The 21,461-nt window shown below is 35.4% G+C and overlaps 1 protein-coding gene across 1 annotated transcript in view; it reads left to right on the top strand.

Annotated features, from left to right (window-relative positions):
- ADAM12 (ADAM metallopeptidase domain 12) overlaps positions 1-21,461 on the top strand; it is a gene marked incomplete at its 5' end in the record, with an annotated part of 119,288 nt that overhangs the window by 38,305 nt on the left and 59,522 nt on the right. Inside the window, 2 exon segments of the mRNA XM_015817484.1 lie at positions 3,739-3,790; positions 10,253-10,401. Coding sequence (XP_015672970.1) covers positions 3,739-3,790; positions 10,253-10,401 — 201 coding nt within the window.

Below are 21,461 nucleotides of genomic sequence, written 5' to 3'. Positions count from 1 at the left end.
AAAAACAAGTTTTATAATTTTCCAGCTTTACAAAAATCCAAATATTAAGGAAGCAGCGTAGTGATTGGGTAATCAATAGTCCAATAACAATATCTTTCGTATATATCTCAGGTTGCATCATCAAAAATTCCCTCTCTATTTCTCTTGATTATTATATCTCATTCAAATTAATACATTTGCTAATTATAATTCGATCAGTTAAGACATTTATCAATATATTTTAACTTATATATATATCCATATCCTGTTTTAAACTTTTACCTAATTTCAATTACAGTGTTCCAATTTAGCTTAATATCCATAGTATATTAACCCAAATTTCCCTTATTTCATTACAAAATAGTTATCATATCTAAAATACACATAATGTTTACTTAAATAGATTCTTACTTTATTTCACAAATATATTATATTTCTCATCCTGGTACCTCATCACTTACTAATATTGTAAATCTAAGTCCTAAATATTAAATCAATTAATATCTTTTAAAATCTCCTTAGCCCATTAAGTACGATTTTAAGCTCTTCTATTATAAGACAAAAAATCCCATTTTTTAAATCTGACTCTAGCTTTCTTTTTGTGCCAAGCAGGCTTCCATACCAGTGCCTTTAAATCCTCAGGTGGATCTCCCTTCATTCCCACACATGTTATTTGAATCAAGGGAGACCATCCAGTTATCAATTTTTCAAAGGAACCGGCCCCTTTGTAATCATTGGATTGTTGGCCTAATAGTTCAACTCTCCATGTTTGGTTTAGTATAGTTGTCGTCAGTTCAGTCTGGTCTTCTTCTTTCGGTTTCATCTGGCTTAAGTAAGAAGTCATGTCCAATGTCGTGATTGTTGTTTGGTTGTCTAGGTTGTCTAGGTTCTCAATATGCTGTACTTGTTGATCTTCAGCATCCTCCATCTTAGTGTTGCTTTCTTCAGTTTCTGTTGCTTTTTGAATTGCAGATTTTTTAGTTGAAATCAAGGTTTGACTATCAAAGTTCTCAGTAGATTGTAATTGGTCTGTTGCTTTTTGGATTGTAGGTTCATCAGTTAAAATCTGGGCTTCATTTTGTAAATTTAGGGTGACACCTTTCAATCTGGAATTCATTAGCTCAGTAGCTTCAAGGGTTTTTTCAAGTATACGTTTATAGTTAAGTTGTGGGTAGTGTTCCTCCATTTCTATGGTGTTTACAGATAGTCCTTTAGTGGAGGCTGTTTTTGATAAAAGTCAGTGAATGTCCACCTCCACTATTCCTAAAACTTGTTTCCACAGATTTATGATGGTCATTTGATCACTTTTTGTAACCTTCTGTTAAGCTAAGTCAATAGGAAAGCCAGATTCACTTAACAACCATGTTACTAACTTAACAACTAGAGTGATTCACTGAACAGCTATGGGAAGAAAGGTCATAAAATGGGCAAAATTCATTTAACAAATGTCTCGCTCAGCAACAGAAATTTGGGCCATTGTGGTCATTTGTAGGCATAGAGGTGATTCTGAAGTGCCAGTCTGGACACACAAATGGGGGCACTGAAAGTCCATTGCTGTAGTCATTATAGTCATGCCACTCATGGTTTTTCTGCCAGGTTTTGATGGCTTTCTTCAAAGCTGGCGGAGCTTCATAGCAATAGCAGAGGACCCACAGTGGGTGCTGTCAGCAGCTGCAGTCTTTAGCTCCCTCAGCTGGATGTCACAGTGGTGTAGGGCAGGAGTATCAAACTGCCGACCCACGGGCTGATTGCATCATGCGGAAGCCGCATCCACCCCAGCTCCGGCAATGCAAAAAACATCACGATACTCGTGACACGACGAGTTTGACACCCATGGTGTAGGGTTTCTTTGTAGGGTGTCTTTGTAGTGCTTGTGGATCTAATTTTTCATTATTATATTGTTTTGTGATATTTAATTGTATTTCATTGTAGGTGATGATGATGTAAACCACAGGGAGTCAGTTGAGGCTGGTGGTATACAAATTAAATAAATAGTTATGTATCGGATGGCAAGTTTATATTCACAACCAAAAGTTATGCTTCGCAAATTGATAATGAACTTTTCCTTTGGAAACAGCTACAGAAATGCCTGTAATACAATTCTAAAATAAGCTACAATTCCTAAATGTATTCTGAAATACCCATCATTCATGTGAGTCTAATTAACACTTCAGGCTGATTACAGGGTAATGCATGCATATTTTGGGAATTGCTAGTTTTCCTTCCCACATACTTCCTTCTTGGCATCATTACAACTTTATCTTGACTTTTTTTTCTCTTCATACCACTCTAATGTATTTACGATTCACTGCTGATGTTTTAATATTGAAATGTTCTCTGAGAGAAATTGATTTTGGAAAAAGCACCCATTTTAACAGATATGAGTCATCCAGAAAAAAATTGAGAGGATAATGTATTAAAGGTAGACTTAGTATTCTTCATTAATCTGTTGTAATTACTTTTATAGTATTTCTTATTGCATTTGTACATAACATACATAAATACCATTCAGGGTATTTTCTGGTTATTTTTAAATGAAACTTTGTTGCTTTTCCAGGCATTTTGATCTCTCATATATTTTATAGTCTGATGACCAAAGAATGAATGAATGAATGAATGATGTTTGTTTATGGACAATCCTGTATCAAATAACAAGAGAGAGGGGAGGGAGGGAGGGAGGGAGGGAGAGAGAGAGGGAGGACAGATTGCTTATAAGATATAATTACAGGCTAAATGCATGAAAATATCACATTGCCCATTTACTTAAATATTGTAAAGTAACAGGTCAAACTTCTAGACCAATGCAGGCAAAGCAGAAAAATTATGTTTTCCAAATGCAAATATAAAATTTTATCAGGTCTACCTGGTCTATTCACTCCAAAGAGAGCAATGGGAGCAAAACAGGTATGCTAGAATCCCATTAACAAATAGTCCCTCTGGATTGCATCTAACACTAGGAGAATATCGTCACATTGGTTACAAATGTGCTGGAGACCATGATGATGTTATGCTACATTGTGGAAACTTCTGGTTTTATTTAAAGCTTTATTTAAAGATCTGGATAGAGAGACTAAAACTAATTTGATAAAGACACAAATTGCACAAAGAGTTACTTTAGCAACAACTGCATATTTTTCAATTGCAGGACTAATTCATGATCCTTGGTTCTAACTACTGTAAAGCCAGCTTGTTCATCCCTGCGTGTCCATCCACTTTGATAAGTTCACAAGAAGGTATATAGTGCACAGTTATTACTAAGTAGACTAAATCTTCTGTAATTAACAGAATGAGAACATCTTCTATTTTTAAGGACTGGGTTTCCTATGGCTAAGCCCCAGTTTCTGTATACAGAATGTTTGATTAATACAAAGTAACAAAATAGCTAGCATAAGTGCACACCATCCCACAGTGGATTTTATTAATTCTTGCAGTATAAGATCACAATTTATTATCATTATTATTGGACATTCCAACAAGATGCGAAACAGTCTATTAATTTAATTAAATCATCAGAATATAACAGACAACCAATACAAATATTTACAATAAAATTTAGGGGCTAATCTATTGGTAGTTGTAAATCATCGACCTGTGATAGATAATTAACCCCTAATTTCCGGTGGCAAAGTTTGAAGTGATGCAGTCCCAAATAACATTTAGAAAGTGATAACAAAGTCTTCAGAGAAGAAAAGGGGAGATGGATGTATTACAGTATCTTCAGAGAGTCAACACTTCTCTGATTCTGCTTTTTAATCACAGACTCCTAAAAAGCAAATCAGATTATTGCCTCTTGACCATCCTTCTAGCAAAGGTATCTAAAGAAAGATTGAGTCAATCTTTGCTTGCTAGCCTTTTTTCTTATCTGGGCTGTTCAGCAACTTTTCACAATTCTCCATTTTTAGAAGCATCAACTTGAAGAAATCTTTTCTAATTTAAGCAGTTATTGTTAGGATCCAATCTGGGTTGGTCACAAGGACCAGAGGTTTAGTCTTCCGAGCCTTCAGACCCATTCTGGAGCCCATCCTCAGGGAACTTCTTTCTCACCAGACATATTCCTTGAGGATGGACTCCAGCAAGAATCCAAAAGTTTGGAAGTAAAAAGCCCAGTGACCAACCCAGATTGGATCCTGCAACATTATCCTGAGACACGTATATTTGCTTTCATTCATGGTTATTGTTAGGCCTGGCTTCTGAAGGCAGAGCGGCAGCTAATAATTCAGCTGCACCAGTCATTGACATTAATGTTGTTTAAATCCCTCCAGGCTGCATAGGCTTTCAGATCGTTCATGCCTTGGTGGTATGCCAAAAGAGTTAATCAGCCTGGTTTCTAAGGTGTCATCTAAAGAATTTTCATTAGACAGAGTAGTTGCTTAAACTTGGTTGTCAAGGTCACAGATAGTACAGGAGCACCGGGGACATTATCAATTGGCACTATATCTATGTAATTAATATCAATGTCATTTGCAACAGCTGTCTCATTTGAAATAATCAACAGCTTTACTTTCTCTTTATGAAACAACCATGCTGGAATAATAATAAAAAGTTAACTGATAAGGTTGCAAAAATAATCCGTAAATAAACTACTATTATTACAAAAAGGTTTTCATTTTATACAATTTGGACTACAGAACAGTTAATATGAGAAGATTCCTCTTTCTGCCATGGTAGGATTCTTTTTCCTATCATGCTTGGCAACCTTTGGATTGCATTCAAATCAGTCTGATGATATTAGCAGCAAAGGGGTGGACTGAATAATGAACAAATGCTTTCCAAGAGAACCAGTGGCCTCTATTAACTGTATTAGAGAGAATCTGTAATGTGATCTGGTTAGATTGAGGGCCAACTATTTTATTTTTGTGGGTTCAGTCTCACTTGGGAATCAGTTAATATATGATTATCCAATGTGCCAGTTTGCTGAAGGCTTCAGTAATCTAGAACTTTTATAAAAGCTGTCAGCCTATCTGGATGTTTTTTCACAAATGTTTTGAAGTATCGGTACTTCTTGACTTATGGCCGATTGTTTAATGACCATTCAAAGTTATAACAGACTTTTAAAAAGCTACTTACGATCCGTCCTCAATGTTACAACAGTGACACTGCCCTCACCCATGGTCACATGTTTGCATTTTGGGCATTTGGCAAGCAGCTTGCATTTACAGCCAATTGCAGAGACCCACAATCACAGAACTATGATTAGCATTGTTTTTTACTTGTTTTTGGTGCTTTTTGCCTGTTTCCAGCAAAAACTTTGTTTTGTGGTCTCCAGTAAAAAAACACCCATTCAGAAGAATGGATTCACTAAATGACCACATGGTTTGCTTAATAACTAGGTGATTCATTTTATGAAACCATTGAACTCACTTTACAATCATCATAAAAACAGTCATAAAATCATAGACTTGATTTTGGTCTCTGCAATAACTTAGTCTCTGCAATAACTTATGACCAAAATTCCAGACTCCATTGTGGTTGTAAGTCAAGGACTACCTGTAGCCTTTTAACAAGTCTACACTTTTTGTTTTACTGCTACTAATTATCCATAAATAACCATGACAGTTTATTACATTATTACATTACAGCTACATCTTCCTTCAGAAATAATTTTTCTTGTTCATCACTAAGGGCAGAGAAGGATCTCCAAGAGATGATTAGGGGGCATTTAATTGTATCCACCAAAACAAACTAGAGAAGCAGAAGACAATGTGTTCTTTTGTGATCATTCTTCCAGGAAAGAAAAGAGGAGATGTATTATACATTGCTTCTACGATTCTGAGCACTGATTCCCATTCCAGAAACATCGTATCTGTTGGAAAAGAATTTAATTTGTCTTCCTTGTTTGCTGTCTTCTTACTAGTTGCTTTTTAAAGGAAAATATTGGTTTTTTAAAATTTCTTTGTTGGCTTTGCAGAAATCAGAGTGCTTGGGATGTTTGCATAATATTGTCCTCCATTCTCAGTATTGTCAGGATATGCATATGTGCACCTTAAATAAATAAAACTAAACACTACAGATAAGATTGGAACAAAATGCACTGCCCCAAATGGTAACGCAATACAACAATAAAAACAAAAGAACAAAAGAAAAAGGGAACATAATTAGCTATCCCAGCAGCTGCACAATGATTGTTATTTTTCGCCCACCAGCTGGATGGGATGGTGCAAATCTGTAAACTATTGTAGAGGTAAAGTCTAGTAAATTAAGAGCTCAAGAGTCTGCATGGAGCTGCACCTGGCTAAGTTTGGCACAGTATGGTCATCCTTGGGAAGTCAGGGGCCATCAGGTGGCCTTAGAAAACCAATCCAGGATGGAGACACAACAGTTAAAAACTCCCTTGCCAATAGCGTCACTTATTTGCATTTGCTGTTAGCTTGATAGTATTAATAAACTTAGGAAGGAAGAATGATGGAATATTTTGGCTGCAGCTCACCAACTCATTAAATAAGAGTACTTGGTGCCAGGCCAGTAGATTTTGTTCTATAAAACAACTTGAAAGAACTGGTCAGTAGCATTTAGCACAAAGCCTGTTCATACCGGTGAGAATAGTGTCATAACGCATACTCTGGTGACAGCATAGCAACCCTACTATTTGATCAATATACATACAATAGTGATATAAGGAGAATCCAATTGTAGGGTGTTTTGTGAAATAAACTCCCTGCCCCATTTTTTGTTGGCTGCCATCAAGTAAAATACAATATATTGCCTACAAAGGGCCATGTTCACTGGTGAAATGAAAAGCATGTAGAGTTGCAAAATAGGAAGGAAGGACAGCAGTTTAACTTACAGTTGGCTGAAAGGAGAGCTTTAGGAGAATGCAACACTAGAGATACTTAAATACACTCATGTAAAAGATAGTGTTCTTCGAGGAATATAATCCAACCTAATCCTCTGAACACATATGCTGGAACACTTTGGCTTGAATCCTGTAGTACACCTTCCAATTGTTTCAAGTGTTTTATTTTTTTGTTCTTTGAGCTGGTCGTTTTGTTTTTGCCTCCCTAATTTTCTTTGAGATTTAAGGCAAGACAGGATAGCACCTGGAAGGAGAGGCAATCATTGCTCTGCACCCTATATAAATGTAAGCAAATATAAAAAAGGAGCAGGACTTTGATTGGCTTCGTACATTTTGGCTTCCTGTGCAGATAACCCTGATAACAATTCAGTTCTAAGGTCACTGCAAAACCAGATAGTGGAAATGGCTCTACTGCACAATTGTTCAGTTTGATTCTCAAAACCTGAATGCTTGTAAACTTTTAAGGATTGTACCTCATTGAAACCATCCTAATCTTGGGCTCTGTCATCCTAAGTGGTTGGAGTCATGGATGATTTCAGGTTGATGATTAGGAGACGTCTTGTAAAAACAGTTGACAACAAGGGAAAACAATTTAAAAATGGAAGGAAGGGGGGAAAAACAGACCAGAAAACATGAGCATTCTTCTGGCTTCCTGTAATTTTCTCATTAACATGCAAGTTTTCAATTGTTTGTTTAGAATGTCTTTGTGCAATAATTTGGCTGCAGTGTGGAACTTCCTGCCTTGAAGAATTTGGTCTAGATAACTATTAAATCTGTATTCAGAAGGCATTAAATAGTTCTGATTTCCTACTTGATGATAATGATGCTGTCTTCAACCTATATCATTCATTGCTTTTCTCCAATGTGATACTATCTTCGCTTTTATTTACTTCTATGAATATTTAAGATTATGAGCATTCTTACATTAAAGAAAAATCTAGAAGTATGATTTGGGGCTTAGTTTGCTTCTTTAAAATAAAGTTTAATATATTTGAACATATCCAAAACAAATGGAAAAACTACATAACGATATCTCTTCATCCTTTTCTTGTAGTTGAAGTTGAGACACTTTATAACATTATTTTTCACTATATTTCTTAATATAAGGAATAATAATATTAACATCTGAAAAATCTTTCTCGTGATGCTGTTGCTGCAATCATTCAGCCACTGGGGCTCATGGGATATATTAAGGGGAAATAAAACACTTACTAGCCTGAAACTGGTACTGTATATTCATTTCTTTTTCAGCCTGGCAAGAGTCGAACAGAGTTCAGGATCCCATGGTTTCTCTGCCATGTTTTTTTTCCCTACTGGCTGCACAGGATTTTACCTAATATTACCTAATATGGTTTACAACATACAAGTATAATTTGAGTATTTTAAAAGAGAAATTGGTTTCACTTGTTTTACAGCTGTCTATAGACAAAAAAAGTAGTTATATTGAAAATAGATATTATAAACTAGCATAAACTAGTAGCGTCAGTGATGCTGGGATCTCTTCTTTCCCTCTTTATGGGGCTGATGACTGGGTTCATGGGTAACATAGCCCTGAAGATCATGACAGATCCTATTCAATGCAATACAATGGGGGGGGGAAGCAGTAACCTCCACCAACAACAACCCAAAAAACCCCCCCACAACTGAAGACAATATTGGGCAACTTCATTCTCTAAAAAACTTCAAGATCAAATCAGCACAACTGAGTATATTAAAATTACTATCATAAAGTTCTGGATGAAATACTTTCAAGTAATTGTATTTATTCAAATGATAAAAAATAATAGTTTTCTCAATTGATAGGATGTTTTATTTCATTTGTCTTTCATATGACACTTTATTCATAATATTACCAGAAAATTAAGCCACTAGCATATTTGAAATGTCTTCTTTTTAGATTTTAGACAGTTCTGAACATTTATTCTTAGTACTTAAAAAAGTGCTTGAGAGGTTAGGAAGAGGACTTATTTTTGAAGAATACAGTTTGAAGAATCATTTGAAGAATAGACATTTAGAAAAGATACCTGTACTAATTACTGACTGATAGACAAGCATTCATTTATGTTATATGTCTAATTCATTTTGGGGGAAAGGGGTCTAAGGAGATCAATTTTGCAGTGAAATAGGTAGAATATTATGGAAAGGTTGTCATGTACAGTAGGTGTTTGAGTCAAGATATCAATCACTGAAATGAGTTTCTGCTGGGATATAATTGTAAAAGAAAGGAAGAACTTAATGCTACCTTTACTTTTATTGACCACAGAGTTCTTCTAGAACTTACGCAGAAAACTGATACTTCATTTATATTACTATACACGTAATGAAAGGAAAATATGCTCTCTACCAAGGTTTTGGAAAATGTGTACTTATGCCAAGTTCTTACATGATTTCTTGTACTGTATCATAATATTTTATGATTAATTACTTAGGTTTGATTTACTTGTGGATTTGCATTGCTTTGTTTGTTTTACCATTCATGAAAGGCACATCATTATATAAAGTGATACCCTTAAAACATTACATTAAGGCATTGTGAAAGCTCTGTCTCTGCTTGAATGGACCATTAGTCAAGTCGCCGTTTTATGTTTCAATCGGTGCTACACATTTGTGCATGAACCAGACTATGAATAGGAAGATGCATCTACATCACAGAGTCCCTTTCAGTTCATAAGAGCTGCACCAATCAGCACCATATCCCTTTGTTGCAATGATGTAGTTGGGCTTCTATAGAAATTTGAAGGCTTCAAAAATTAATCAGAACACCTACTGTTCCTGTGGAAATGCAAAAATAATTTTGCAGTGTTTTCTCTGAAGCTATTTAGTAGGCAGCTTCCCAGACTATGAATGTTCATCTCATCCCACTTCTTAGCTCCCAGGACTTTTACCTTCTCCCCAGAAGACATTGATCTTGGTGTTTTCTTTTGCACAGTAGCTAGTTCTGGTTGCTTTACATGAATTTACATAGTGTACATAGGCATAACAGATCAACATGGTGTATCTTTCAAACCTGAAATAGACTCAGGAACTGGATGTTGTACCATTTGAAATGCAACAATGAAAAAATCCCCTTCACGCTGCAAATTATTTCAAATAATATTATATACTGCTAATCTAATTCATGCTTTTCAGAGTATGTTTTTATAAACATTTTCTTTAATAATTTTATTACGTTTTTCTGTAAACAGTATCTATGAAATTGCATTGATAACTGCTGATATAAAAATAGTTTTCTATTACTGCCTCAGATGATTGCCTTTCAAACAGTATTATAAGGCTACTTGCATGTATAACTTCTAATTAGATAAGGCAAATATGTATTTGGAAAACAGCAAGTGTCACAGTAATAATACAAATTATATCTGGTACAGTAATACAAATTTCTGAGCCTATAATAATTTTTAATAAATTAGGACGTGCTCCAGGATTAAATTGTTTATTACAATGGGATTCATTTTCTCAATTTCTGTGCTTTCTATTTAGGATCATGCAGACAATCCATTGGGGGCAGCAGTAACTCTGGCTCATGAACTAGGCCACAATTTTGGTATGAACCACGATACACTGGAAAGAGGTTGCAACTGCAAAACAACTGCAGACAAAGGTGGCTGTATTATGAACCCTTCAACTGGGTAAGTGCAAATTATATTTGAAAAAATATTTGCCTGTTAACTGTAACTTTTCTTTTAGATGAGAGGCATAATAATAATAATAGTAAAGTTGGAAGGGACCTTGAAGGTCATCTAGTCCAACCCCCTGCTCAGGCAGGAAACCCTATACCATTTCAGACAAATGGCTGTCCAGTCTCTTCTTTAAAACTTCCAGTATTGGAGCATTCACCGCTTCTGGAGGTAGGTTATTCCACTCGTTAATTGTTCTCACTGTCAGGAAGTTTCTCCTTAGTTCTAGATTGCTTCTCTCCTTGATTAGTTTCCACCCGTTGCTTCTTGTCCTGCCTCCAGGCGCTTTGGAAAATAGCTTGACTCCCTCTTCTTTATGGCAGCCCCTGAGATATTGGAACACTACTATCATGTCCCCCCTCGTCCTTCTCTTCATTAAACTAGACATACCCAATTCCAGCAGCCGTTCCTTATACGCTTTAGCCTCCAGTCCCCTAATCATCTTTGTTGCTCTTCTCTGTACTCTTTCTAAAGTCTCAACATCTTTTTTACATCACGGTGACCAAAACTGGATGCAGTATTCCAAGTGTGGCCTTACCAAGGCATTGTAAAGTGGTATAACTCCGAAAACTTCATAAGAAGAATACATCCTGTTCATAACAATGAGATGTTAGTGCATAGAGTCTCCCATAAATTGTTAGAATAAAAATATTCTAAATTTTCAGTTCTTAAAGAAAATAAATATATTTTGGTACTCATAGCTCCTCCCAGAACCAATTAATGACGAATACCAAGGTACCACTGTATTAGCTTGGCAGATCAAGGGATCTAGGAAGTATAGCATACCTGCCCCTCAGCAAAACTTTTGACAAATCTCTCATGATCTTCTCTTTACTAAAATGGTAAAGCAGGGTCTAGATGATTGCAGAATGACTGCACTCAAAGTTTGTTCATTAATTTCAGCTTGAGGGATGTCCTGAGTAGAACGTCCCAGGGTTACGCCCTTTGCCCAGTGTTGTTGAACAACAGTGTTTGTATCATTACAGATGATACAAAACTGGAAGGGATGACTAATACTTGAGAAGTGGTGGATTCCAAAAGATCTAGACAGGCTTGAGCAGTGGGCTGAAATGAATAGGATGGATTTAAGTGTAACAAAAAGTTCTGCAAAATAAAAGCCACATGTATATGACGAGGAGAATTGGCTTGGCAATAGCACATAGGAAAAGGATCTGGGCGTTCTTGTAGACGACCAATTAAACATGAGGCAGCAGTGTGATGCAGCTGTTAAAAATTCAAATACCATCTTGGAATACATTACTAGGAACACACAATTTAGGTCATTGAAACTGTTCCATTCTACCCCAGTCAGAGCCCAATAGTATTGTATTGCTGGTTCAAATAGTTTTGTCCTCATCCTGAATGCATAGAATTTGTGACTTACATTTGTTTCATTTTTTTCTGTTGCATTTATTGTTTGAAGCGGAGAGTCTGCAAAATCAAAATAAATTACCCTGAGAATAAAAACATGTTTTAACTAGTTCAATTTATTTAAATTGTGGTGTGCTCAATTTAAGGGAGTAGGTTACTTTTTTTTTTTTTTGCTTTTGAGAAGATGGTTCTGATCCTCTTTTTTATTATTTTTAAATGTATGTATGCACATAAATATGAACATTGCCCTTTAGTTAAAGATACTGCTGCCAATGTGGTTTTATTTATGATGAATATACATGGAATTTATTTTCTGCTCTGTTGCCTATTGTTTAAACAAAATCAGGTGGCGATGGTAATACAAGTGCTTGTTAATGATAGCCTGGTTTACCAATCACATCCAGATGTCAATTCATTATAATCTCCTTTCTTTTTTTTCACTGCTGGTTTTAAATAAATATCCTTTTCCCCCCCTTGTATCTCATGTTGTTTTCAGGAAGCTGAAAATGCTTAATTCTGAATCAGCCAGGACCAAGAATTGGTATTGCCATGTTGAATATTATAGGAGAGTTACTGGTTTGAATGCTTATTCAGAATTTTTAAAGGAAATTTGGGTGATTTTATAAATGGACATTTTGATTAGCCTGGAAATAAGTCCAGAAAAATCACTAGGTCACAGAATTGCTTACCTGCCTAGAAATCAAACAACTTTTTGCTAGATACCTGTGTTCTAATAGAAATTATAACCTTAGTTCTTTGAACAACTTATCTATTTATTTATTATTTATTATTTAAATTTATATACCGCCCTATCTCCCTTACGGGACTCAGGGCGGTGAACAGGCAATAATAAAAATCACAGTAAATATTACATAAAAGCCTGCTCTAAAATATAAAACCCCTAACAAAACCCAATCAAAACTACGCCAGGCCGGCCGCATGGAACAGATGAGTTTTCAGGGCTCGGCGGAAGAGGCGCNACCCCTGGTCTAACTGGCCAGACTAAGTTGGAGTTCCAGAAGACTTGAGGAGGAACACTATTGTTCATGTATCTTATCTGATGTAATGATTACAAAGATTTTCCATATATTTTTACACCTTCCAGCAAGCCCACCAGTGCTCTTGGTATTTTTCTCATTCTGGATGCTGTTGCCTCATCCAATTCATATGGTGTCCATCTATTATTTTGAGAACCATCTTTTGTCATGAGAACTTTATTTCTCGTGTCTAGTTGAGTCTTCATTTTATTTTTCACATGAAATCTTACTGAAGAAACCTTTCTGCCTTTTAGGCTTCTTTCTATTTATACAAAGCTACAGGTTACCACTGCCCCATGGCAAAATATTGTTTAGTATTTTATGCTAGCAATAATACATTGACATTCAGATACTGATACAAGGTCAGTATATTCTATCATTTGCATACATTTTTGTATTATTGGTGTATCAAAATTGCAGGATTGTAACAGGCATAATTATGTATCTTTACTTTAATCCTTCTTTTCACCAAACTTTAACAATTTCTGGAACACTATACGTTCACCATACCATCATATAAGCTCTTGTAAAAAGCTTAAAGTACTAAGAAAAGCTTATTTAACAGAGAAACTTCTTTGAAGATGTCACTGTTAAGATTTGTCTGCTTGGTTCTCTATTAAATGATTTGTGGCTAGGGGGAGGAAGAAAGTCATGACACTTGTGTCATTTTATTTTAATAATGAATTTGAAATCAGTCCATTTATAGCCTTTGCCCAGCACTAATTAGTTTACAGGCTTAGGAGAGACTATGCCTCCCAGTAGAGCATGATTAAATTGTTTCAACTCAACAATTTGTATCCAGTTGTTGAAATTATTGAACGAGGAGACAGCAAATAGGAAATAAATGGGTGTACATTACAAGTTTACATGAGATTCAGCAAATAGCCTCATGAACACAACTGAGATGCTTGCTAGACTCCTGCTACACTTGACTAGATGGTTGAGGAGGTTGAGGAGTATACACAGGGGCAGAATGAGTGTTGAGAAACTGACTAACACTCATTACTTTATCCAGTAATTATGTCATGTCACACTCTCCAGGAAAAAATAAATAAAGATGAGCTGAAATAATAGGAAGCATTCTAGTAGGCTATTGAGGATGAAAGACAGCAACAGGTTAAATTTGCTTTCTGATACACATATGTTGTTATTGGCTACACCATTGTTCTGTAACTTCCACCACTGACATAAGTCTTGGTCAAGCATGAATCTGAGTACAAATAAAGAGATCAAATAAGCTTCTTTGGAATCATGTTAGCCTTTATAAGTTAGCCTTTATAAGAATTGTATTCTCAATAGAACTTTGCTTGGAAAATAATTACTTTTGGTTTTAGGCAGCTGTCAGAGAGCCTGACATCTTTCTTATTAGGATTGCACAATACTTCAGATTTGATTCCAGAAAGGTATTTCAGGGCATTCAGAGATTAAGCAAAACCCCAAGTCTGCCACAGTCTTCATAATTTAAACCTGTCCAGTTTATATATGTATATTGCTATTCCAAATGTCTTTTTTAGTCCATTGCTTTGTTTTCTTTACCCTAATTTCTTCTAGCCATCTTTTTATAGAGTTACATCTGAGTATATGACCCAATAATGTCTCTATTTTCTTTCTTTGGTAGCTTTTGGAGGCTTCTTTATTCCTATGCCATCCCTTGGACTTGAGAATTTGATCTTTTTATTCATCCTAAATGCCACTTTTCAAAACCTCCTTAAATATGGTTCACGTCTCACAGTTATAAAGAAGAATTAACCAGATGTTATAATTAATAATTCTCACTCTTAATTTTAAGTCAATTTTCCTTGAGATCAGAATATTTTTCATGCTTAGAAAAGTTTTCCTTTTTTAAAAAATATATATCAGAGCTCCACAACCTTTTTGGCTTGGCGGCCCAGAGGGAAAGAGAGGAGCAGGGAAATGTGTGTGTGTGCATGTGCGCATGCACAAACTGGCGCATGCACTGCAGCAGCACTAGTGTTCACACATGCATGAGCGGGTTGCTAGCACCCACAAAATGCTGGCAGTGCTGCTAGCACCCCCATGCATGTGCAAATGCTGTTAGTGCCCATGCGGAGGCACTAGCATGAGTGGGGGGGTGCACGCACACGTGCACGCACTCACCAGCCATTCCCGCAGTCTGGTGGCCAACAGTTGGGGACTCCTGTTATATATGATCCAAAGTTTTCACTTGCTGTATTCTCAATTAGAAGCTCCAAGTTCTTTTCTTTTTCTACCAGGATCACAATATCATCTGCATATCTTGTTTATTTTCATATCTTCATATTTAGTCCGGGTGCAATGCTTAGTTCATCAAATATTTTTCAGTGTAGACATGGAAAAGGAGGGGTGAAAGGACACAATCATGGTAAAAAATGTTCTGGATTGAAAACTTCTTTGAAAACACTCCTTCAAGCTTTAAAGAAGTTTGCTTCCAGTGTAGATTCATTATAATACTACCATAATGTTTTTGCCATCCTTTCCAATTCAATAGCAATTCAAGCCTGCTGATTGCCTGTGGTTGCAATGCAAATGCTACAGATACAGTACATTTTACCATTCTTTGGATTTCAATAGAGATTTTGGCATTTCTTGAAGTCCTTCTTGGTAAAACAGCACTGTAATTTCTTTTATAAAATATGAGACCATGTTTTATAACATAACATAAACATCAGATAAAACATAATAAGAAAAAATAGTGTGTTTTGAGATTATAGCAGTATCCAGATGATCTTTTTTATAATCAAAATTAGGATAATTGGCTAAATATATCTAACAAGAAAAAAATAAATACAGGTAGACCTCAACTTACAACAGTTTATTTAATGACCATTCAAAGTTACAACAGCACTGAAAAAGTGATGCATGATCGTTTTTCACACTTACGACCATTGCAGCATCCCCATGGTCATGTGATCAAAATTTGGATGGTTGGCAACTGGATCATATGTATGATGGTTGCAGTGTCCTGGAGTCATGTGAACAGCTTTTGTGACCTTCTGACAAGCTAGGTCAATGGGGAAGCCACATTCACTTAACAACCGTGTTACTAACTTAATAACTGCAATGATTCACTTAACAACTGTGACAACAAGGGTCATAAAGTGGTACAAAATTCACTTAACAAATGTCTCAGCAACAGAAATTTTGGGCTCAATTGTGGTCATAGGTCGAGGACTACCTGTAGATAAAAAGCGATACTGTTGAAAAGGTATTATTTAAACAAGTGTTGTCATTCAAAAAACACAATGGAACTGTATTCAAGATACTGAGCATCATCTATTTCATTTATTAATGTGATTCCTGGTCCCAAAATATAATATGGAGAAAGAATATATGGACACGTATGAATATGTTCTGCCGTATGTATTAAAATAGAATAGGTTTTTAAAATAAATTTTTGACCAAGCAACTACAACAGTAACAACTAAAGATTATCCTGAATTTGATTTTTACCAGATTATTTAAATAGTTGGTATATTAAGAATTCAGCTTCTTTGAAGCCATCTTAAATGAAAATTCAGAGATAAAAGGAAAATACCCATATGATGCTATTGAAAGGCAATGATATTAGCAATACACCATACATCATTTGTATCCTGCTTGCTTAAAACTATTCTTTCATCTCTCGTTTCATTCATTTCATATGGGTAGCTTGGGAACAATAACACAGTGGAAGTTTAAAGCAATGTATTTGTTTTGGCAAGTAACTTACCTAAACACTGCCAATTGATGTACATTGAAAGCTTTAACTCTCTGGAGAGTCTTAGGGCCTCTCTGAACGATGATTTCCAATACATATGCACACTCACTTCTACACATAATGAGATTAGAGACAAGCTTCTGCCCTTTCTTCAGAGCCCTCATCCAAGTCCGTTTTTGTGGATGATTGAGTTTAATGTGGGTCCTCTGTCTTAATTGCAATAGGGAGCACATTTCCTAAAATTTATTTCTTGAAATTCAAGGTTTTTCCTTGCTTAGATTGTCATCCCTATGTGATGTTTTCTCCTGTGGAAAACACCATGGATTTATACATTTTTAATAAATAGTAATACCCAGATTATTTTTTCTTCTCGCAGAACAGCAGTTATTTTTAGTGAAAATAATTTTAAAAAGAGAAAGATTCATTCCTATTTGCATTATGAGTAGTAGAGACAAGAGGTGTACAGAGACAATCCAGTCCACTGTAAGGACTAGCTCCAGAGTTTCAGAAATGTTCTCATATACTCTGGATCATCCAGGAATGATTTTAATTTGCCTTATTTTTTATCCAAATGGGGTAAAGCTGGCAGGAAGTTTAGGCTAATATGAACAGATGAAGTACACTGACATTCCTAGAAATCAATCTCAAGATTTTTCAGCTACGTTTCTTTAAGGTTTGTTCTTCTAAATACAGTAATACCTCAGTACTCATTGTTAACTGGTTCCAGGAGGTGCGATGACTACAAAAAATGATGAGTACCAAACAAATTTTTCCTGTAAGGAATAATGTAGTGAGATATAAGGCAGCTGACACCAAGTTCTAGTTTGTGTATCAAACAAACAATGAGTACTGAGACAAAAATTTTGCATCAAAATTCATTGAGTACCAAATTCAATGTGTTTCAAAGCAGTTGAGTACCAAGGTACCACGACCGCATCTTTCTTGTTTTGAGGCAGAGTGCCATGAAATTGTGAGCAAAAAAAAATATCTGTTTATCAGGACATCTGTATATCTGATAGATTTCAAAACTTGGAGGGATTTGTCCAAGAAAGGAGTTGTGTAAAGATCAGTGGTGCCTCTTCCAAATGTGGTACTCTGAAAGTAGGAAGAAATCTGAAAGATTAATATAATAAAAGAAGATAGCCATTAAGCCAGCCAGCTAGTTAAGCCAAATCATAAAACATCATCATACAGCAGCAAAGTAATATTTTCCAAGATTGATCAATTTCCCACAGTACGGATTGGGGAGAGGGCGACTACAAAGACTATTATTAATTAAGGGCAGATAATATTCTCCTTCCTGCTCTCCACCACAGCAGCTTACACAAACAACAAAACCCATTTCCTACCCCATGGGCAAAAAAATACAGGCAATGGAGCCATAATTTATAATACAATATAGCCATGATTTTAAGCAATAGACCAGATCAGAGCTCTGGGGAGAGCTCGAATTTGAAGTGGAACAAATGAGATCTTTCCACTCAAATGAGTACAAATAAAAATCTATTCCAAATTGCCCCATCCTCTTTGGAATTTGGGCTGCCCCTCGATCTGATTCAGAGCTCCAGCAGAAATGGAGGAATAATATCTTGAAGCTTTGGAAACAGCCAGTCCATTTATATCGGTGTTTTACTTAAAGTTTCTCTTGAGTTGGGCTGTGCTTGTGTTTTGCCTTGAATGGTATCATCATCAGAAACAAACCAGGTGGAAGGAAGTTGTGTGGAAACCTGGACACAATAAGGTGTGTAAATCAGAAGAAGCTTGAATTTCTACTTGTGCCATCTGCTTCTTATGCAAAGAATAACCCTCTTTATTTCTGTCCATTGTACATGTGGTAGTTTGCTATAATGGATGTGTGGAGGAATTAAAATTGAAAGAATTGATTAATACGCCTGAACATCTTTAGTAAGCAGAACAATTATTAGTTGTAGCCAAGAATGGTTAACCCCAGATTAACTGATTTTTCTTAAATTAGAAATGCTTTGCATTTCTCAGGCCTGCTGGTTATAGATGTTTATATGCAGAATCAGCAGAAACTTCTGAATTTATCTGTTTAATGATTTTTAGAAAATGAAATTATCTTGGCAAGGTAAACCATTCCTAATTAAATTCTGCAGCATCTATGTTTCCAGCCCAGTCTGAATTTAAATACACATACACACAAACACAATCCTGAAGTTCACTGCTGCCCAATAAATTAGTTGTGACAGACTTGCTGTTTTGCTCTTTTGCCAGCAATATAACTTGCATTTTTTTAAAAAAAAAATCACTGTGATATAGTTCAATGGTTCCCTATTTTCATTGGTAAGAAACAAGCATGAAATGTCAGAATAGTCTTATGTCAGCATTTCGTTTAAATTCTTGAAATCAACAGGGTGCAGCTGAGGGACAATCATCCTTCATTTGCTATTAAACATTTAAAACCACTATAAATATCTTTAATTTTTTCTAATGGAAAAAGTCGTAATTATAACTTTAAACAATGTCCAAAATTGCCCCAAACCTCAGCATATCAAAATAAGGTTCTTAACTAAGCATTTTCCTAGTTAGGCTAACTTGCTATATATAAATACTTTGTGTATGTGTGTTTTAAAAAAAAAAAAGGAAGGAGCATTTGACGATTCATATTGCTCCAATCCTGTTAGCCTTCTGTAGGGACCAGAAGAACAGACACTTTACTCAGGTATTTGGGTCAGGTCAAGTTGGTCAATGGTTAGATAAGTTCTGGTGTTGTTCATATTTTTCTTTTTTTTCCTGTGAGAGGGGTTATTTTTTATCTTGGGATACTTCAATAACTGTGGAGTTCTTCGTGCTCTCAGAATGTGGTTATTGAGCTGCAGACGTTTCATTATTCAACCAGGTAACATCATCCGTAGAAGTCTGGTGTTTTTTAGCTGGCTAATGAAACATTTGCAAGCAACAACCAAGCTCACAGAGCATCAAAAAGTCCACATGGGTAGCTATACAAATCTAATAAACAAACAGAAAAATAAACATAATAATGTGAGCATCCAACTATATAATGTGACTGCTGAGAAAGATGTTTATTCTTTGTGAAAACCAGACATTCGTTTGATTAATGCTATGTCATTTGTCTTCTTTTTCCTATTATAAATAGATCTAAATTTAAAGCAGCTGCTTTCTTTAATGAAAGTTATTTTAAGATGATGGATTAAGCCATACTGTTTGCTTATTCTTCATGTAAGGTAGACGCTCTAAGTATTACTTAATTATCTGGTTTTTTTAATGCAATATGAAAAAGATGCATACATACATGTGTGTGTTTGTGATGGTATAGGCATTCGTTTCCCTTGCTAGGACTATGGATACAGTCAACTGAAGCATATTTTGGCCATATGACACATGTGTGAATCATATGACATATGTCAACCATGAACAGCCTATTCTAGGTCAGCTAGATCCTCCAATCTAGCAACTACCTGGCAACCCAACTGTATTCTACATACACTCAGGAGACAGTGAAGATACAGGATACAGATTAGTAATTGGAAGGTTTTGGCTGATGGTGCGGTGTGTATGTAACTAGACAAGGTTTGCTAGTGACTAATATTATTTTATCCTCTATTTGTGAGGTAAGGGAAGAGCTACATCTTCTTCCATCAGTGTTTTGCTGACATAGATCACTGCACGAAACAGCTCTATAATTAGTGACCCAAATAATTTAATGCTTATTTATGATTCACAGATTGCCATGATTTGCAATGTTCAAAACTAATATTGTTATCAGTCTTCTGTCTATAGTAGAATCTGTTTTAAATTCTTCTATATATCTTTTTTGACAAGAACATGTATAGAATTTTTCTATATGCCTATATAGATATGGGAATATCTATCTATCTATCTATCTATCTATCTATCTATCTATCTATCTATCTATCTATCTATCTATCTATCTATCTATCTATCTATCTATCATCTTCCCATATGTATATAAAATACAATGACCAAAAATGAAGTTTTGTCACTGGTTCAGTCCTTTCCATAGTAATTTTTTTGACATATTGGCAAAAAGTTTTGTCAAAACAGCCTAGGATGAAATACTAGTGCTTCCAGCTATGGTTTTATGTAGCAGGGTGCCAGAAAAAATTAAATGCTTACGAGATGCCTATTGATTGACAATTCTGGGAACCTTCTTTTGGCAAGCATCTCTTTGGATAGGGTTGTTGTTCTCTACCACTCTACCTGTTAATAAAAACCAGTGGTCTATTGTGTCAGTTCTATCTTCTAGGATTTCAGTTTTGGATGTTCCTCTGTTTTGCATTATAAAAATGTTTTGCCATCAGTGAAAGGGGAAAAAAACCATAGCTTTGTAAATAATTATTTAAATATTAGTTAAGTCCAGCATAATTTTTACACTAATTAAAATCCCTCATCACATTGTGAAGGTTTTCTTGAAGATTTTCTGAATTATATGTCCAGCAGCATCCATTTAATCAGAAGAGTAGAGGAGGCAACTTGGAAACTAATTGCAAGCAATGTGCTTCCAATAGTAATGTCAGTGATTTATCGTGATTCACTTTTTGTTAGGAATAGATGTCATGTTTAGTGCAACAGTTTAGGCACAAACTAATTTAGTTTGGTTTCTTATCTACAATTTTCTTTAATGTTGGCAAAAACTACAAAGCATGTTACAACTTTTGCTCTTTTTTCTCCCTTAAGTGTGAAACCAGGGTGACCTTCCTCTCTCTGGTTTTCTTTTGTTTTCTTAAATCACTGGGTTGACATTAAGTCTTAAACAGTAAATTGTGAAACCCAGACCCTTTGCTGTCAAGTTAATTGTTATTAATGAGTAGCAATTTAAAGGAAATGGAATAATAGATGAAGCAGAGGCAAATATAAACTGATTTTAAGTACTCTCCTTGACTGTTTAGTTTTCAATAGGAACA

Source organism: Protobothrops mucrosquamatus, unplaced genomic scaffold (genome assembly GCF_001527695.2).
Source record: "Protobothrops mucrosquamatus isolate PMUCROS unplaced genomic scaffold, P.Mucros_1.0 scaffold_128, whole genome shotgun sequence".
In the NCBI taxonomy this organism is placed as follows: Eukaryota; Metazoa; Chordata; class Lepidosauria; order Squamata; family Viperidae; genus Protobothrops; species Protobothrops mucrosquamatus.
This window is presented reverse-complemented; position numbering and strand designations above follow the sequence as displayed.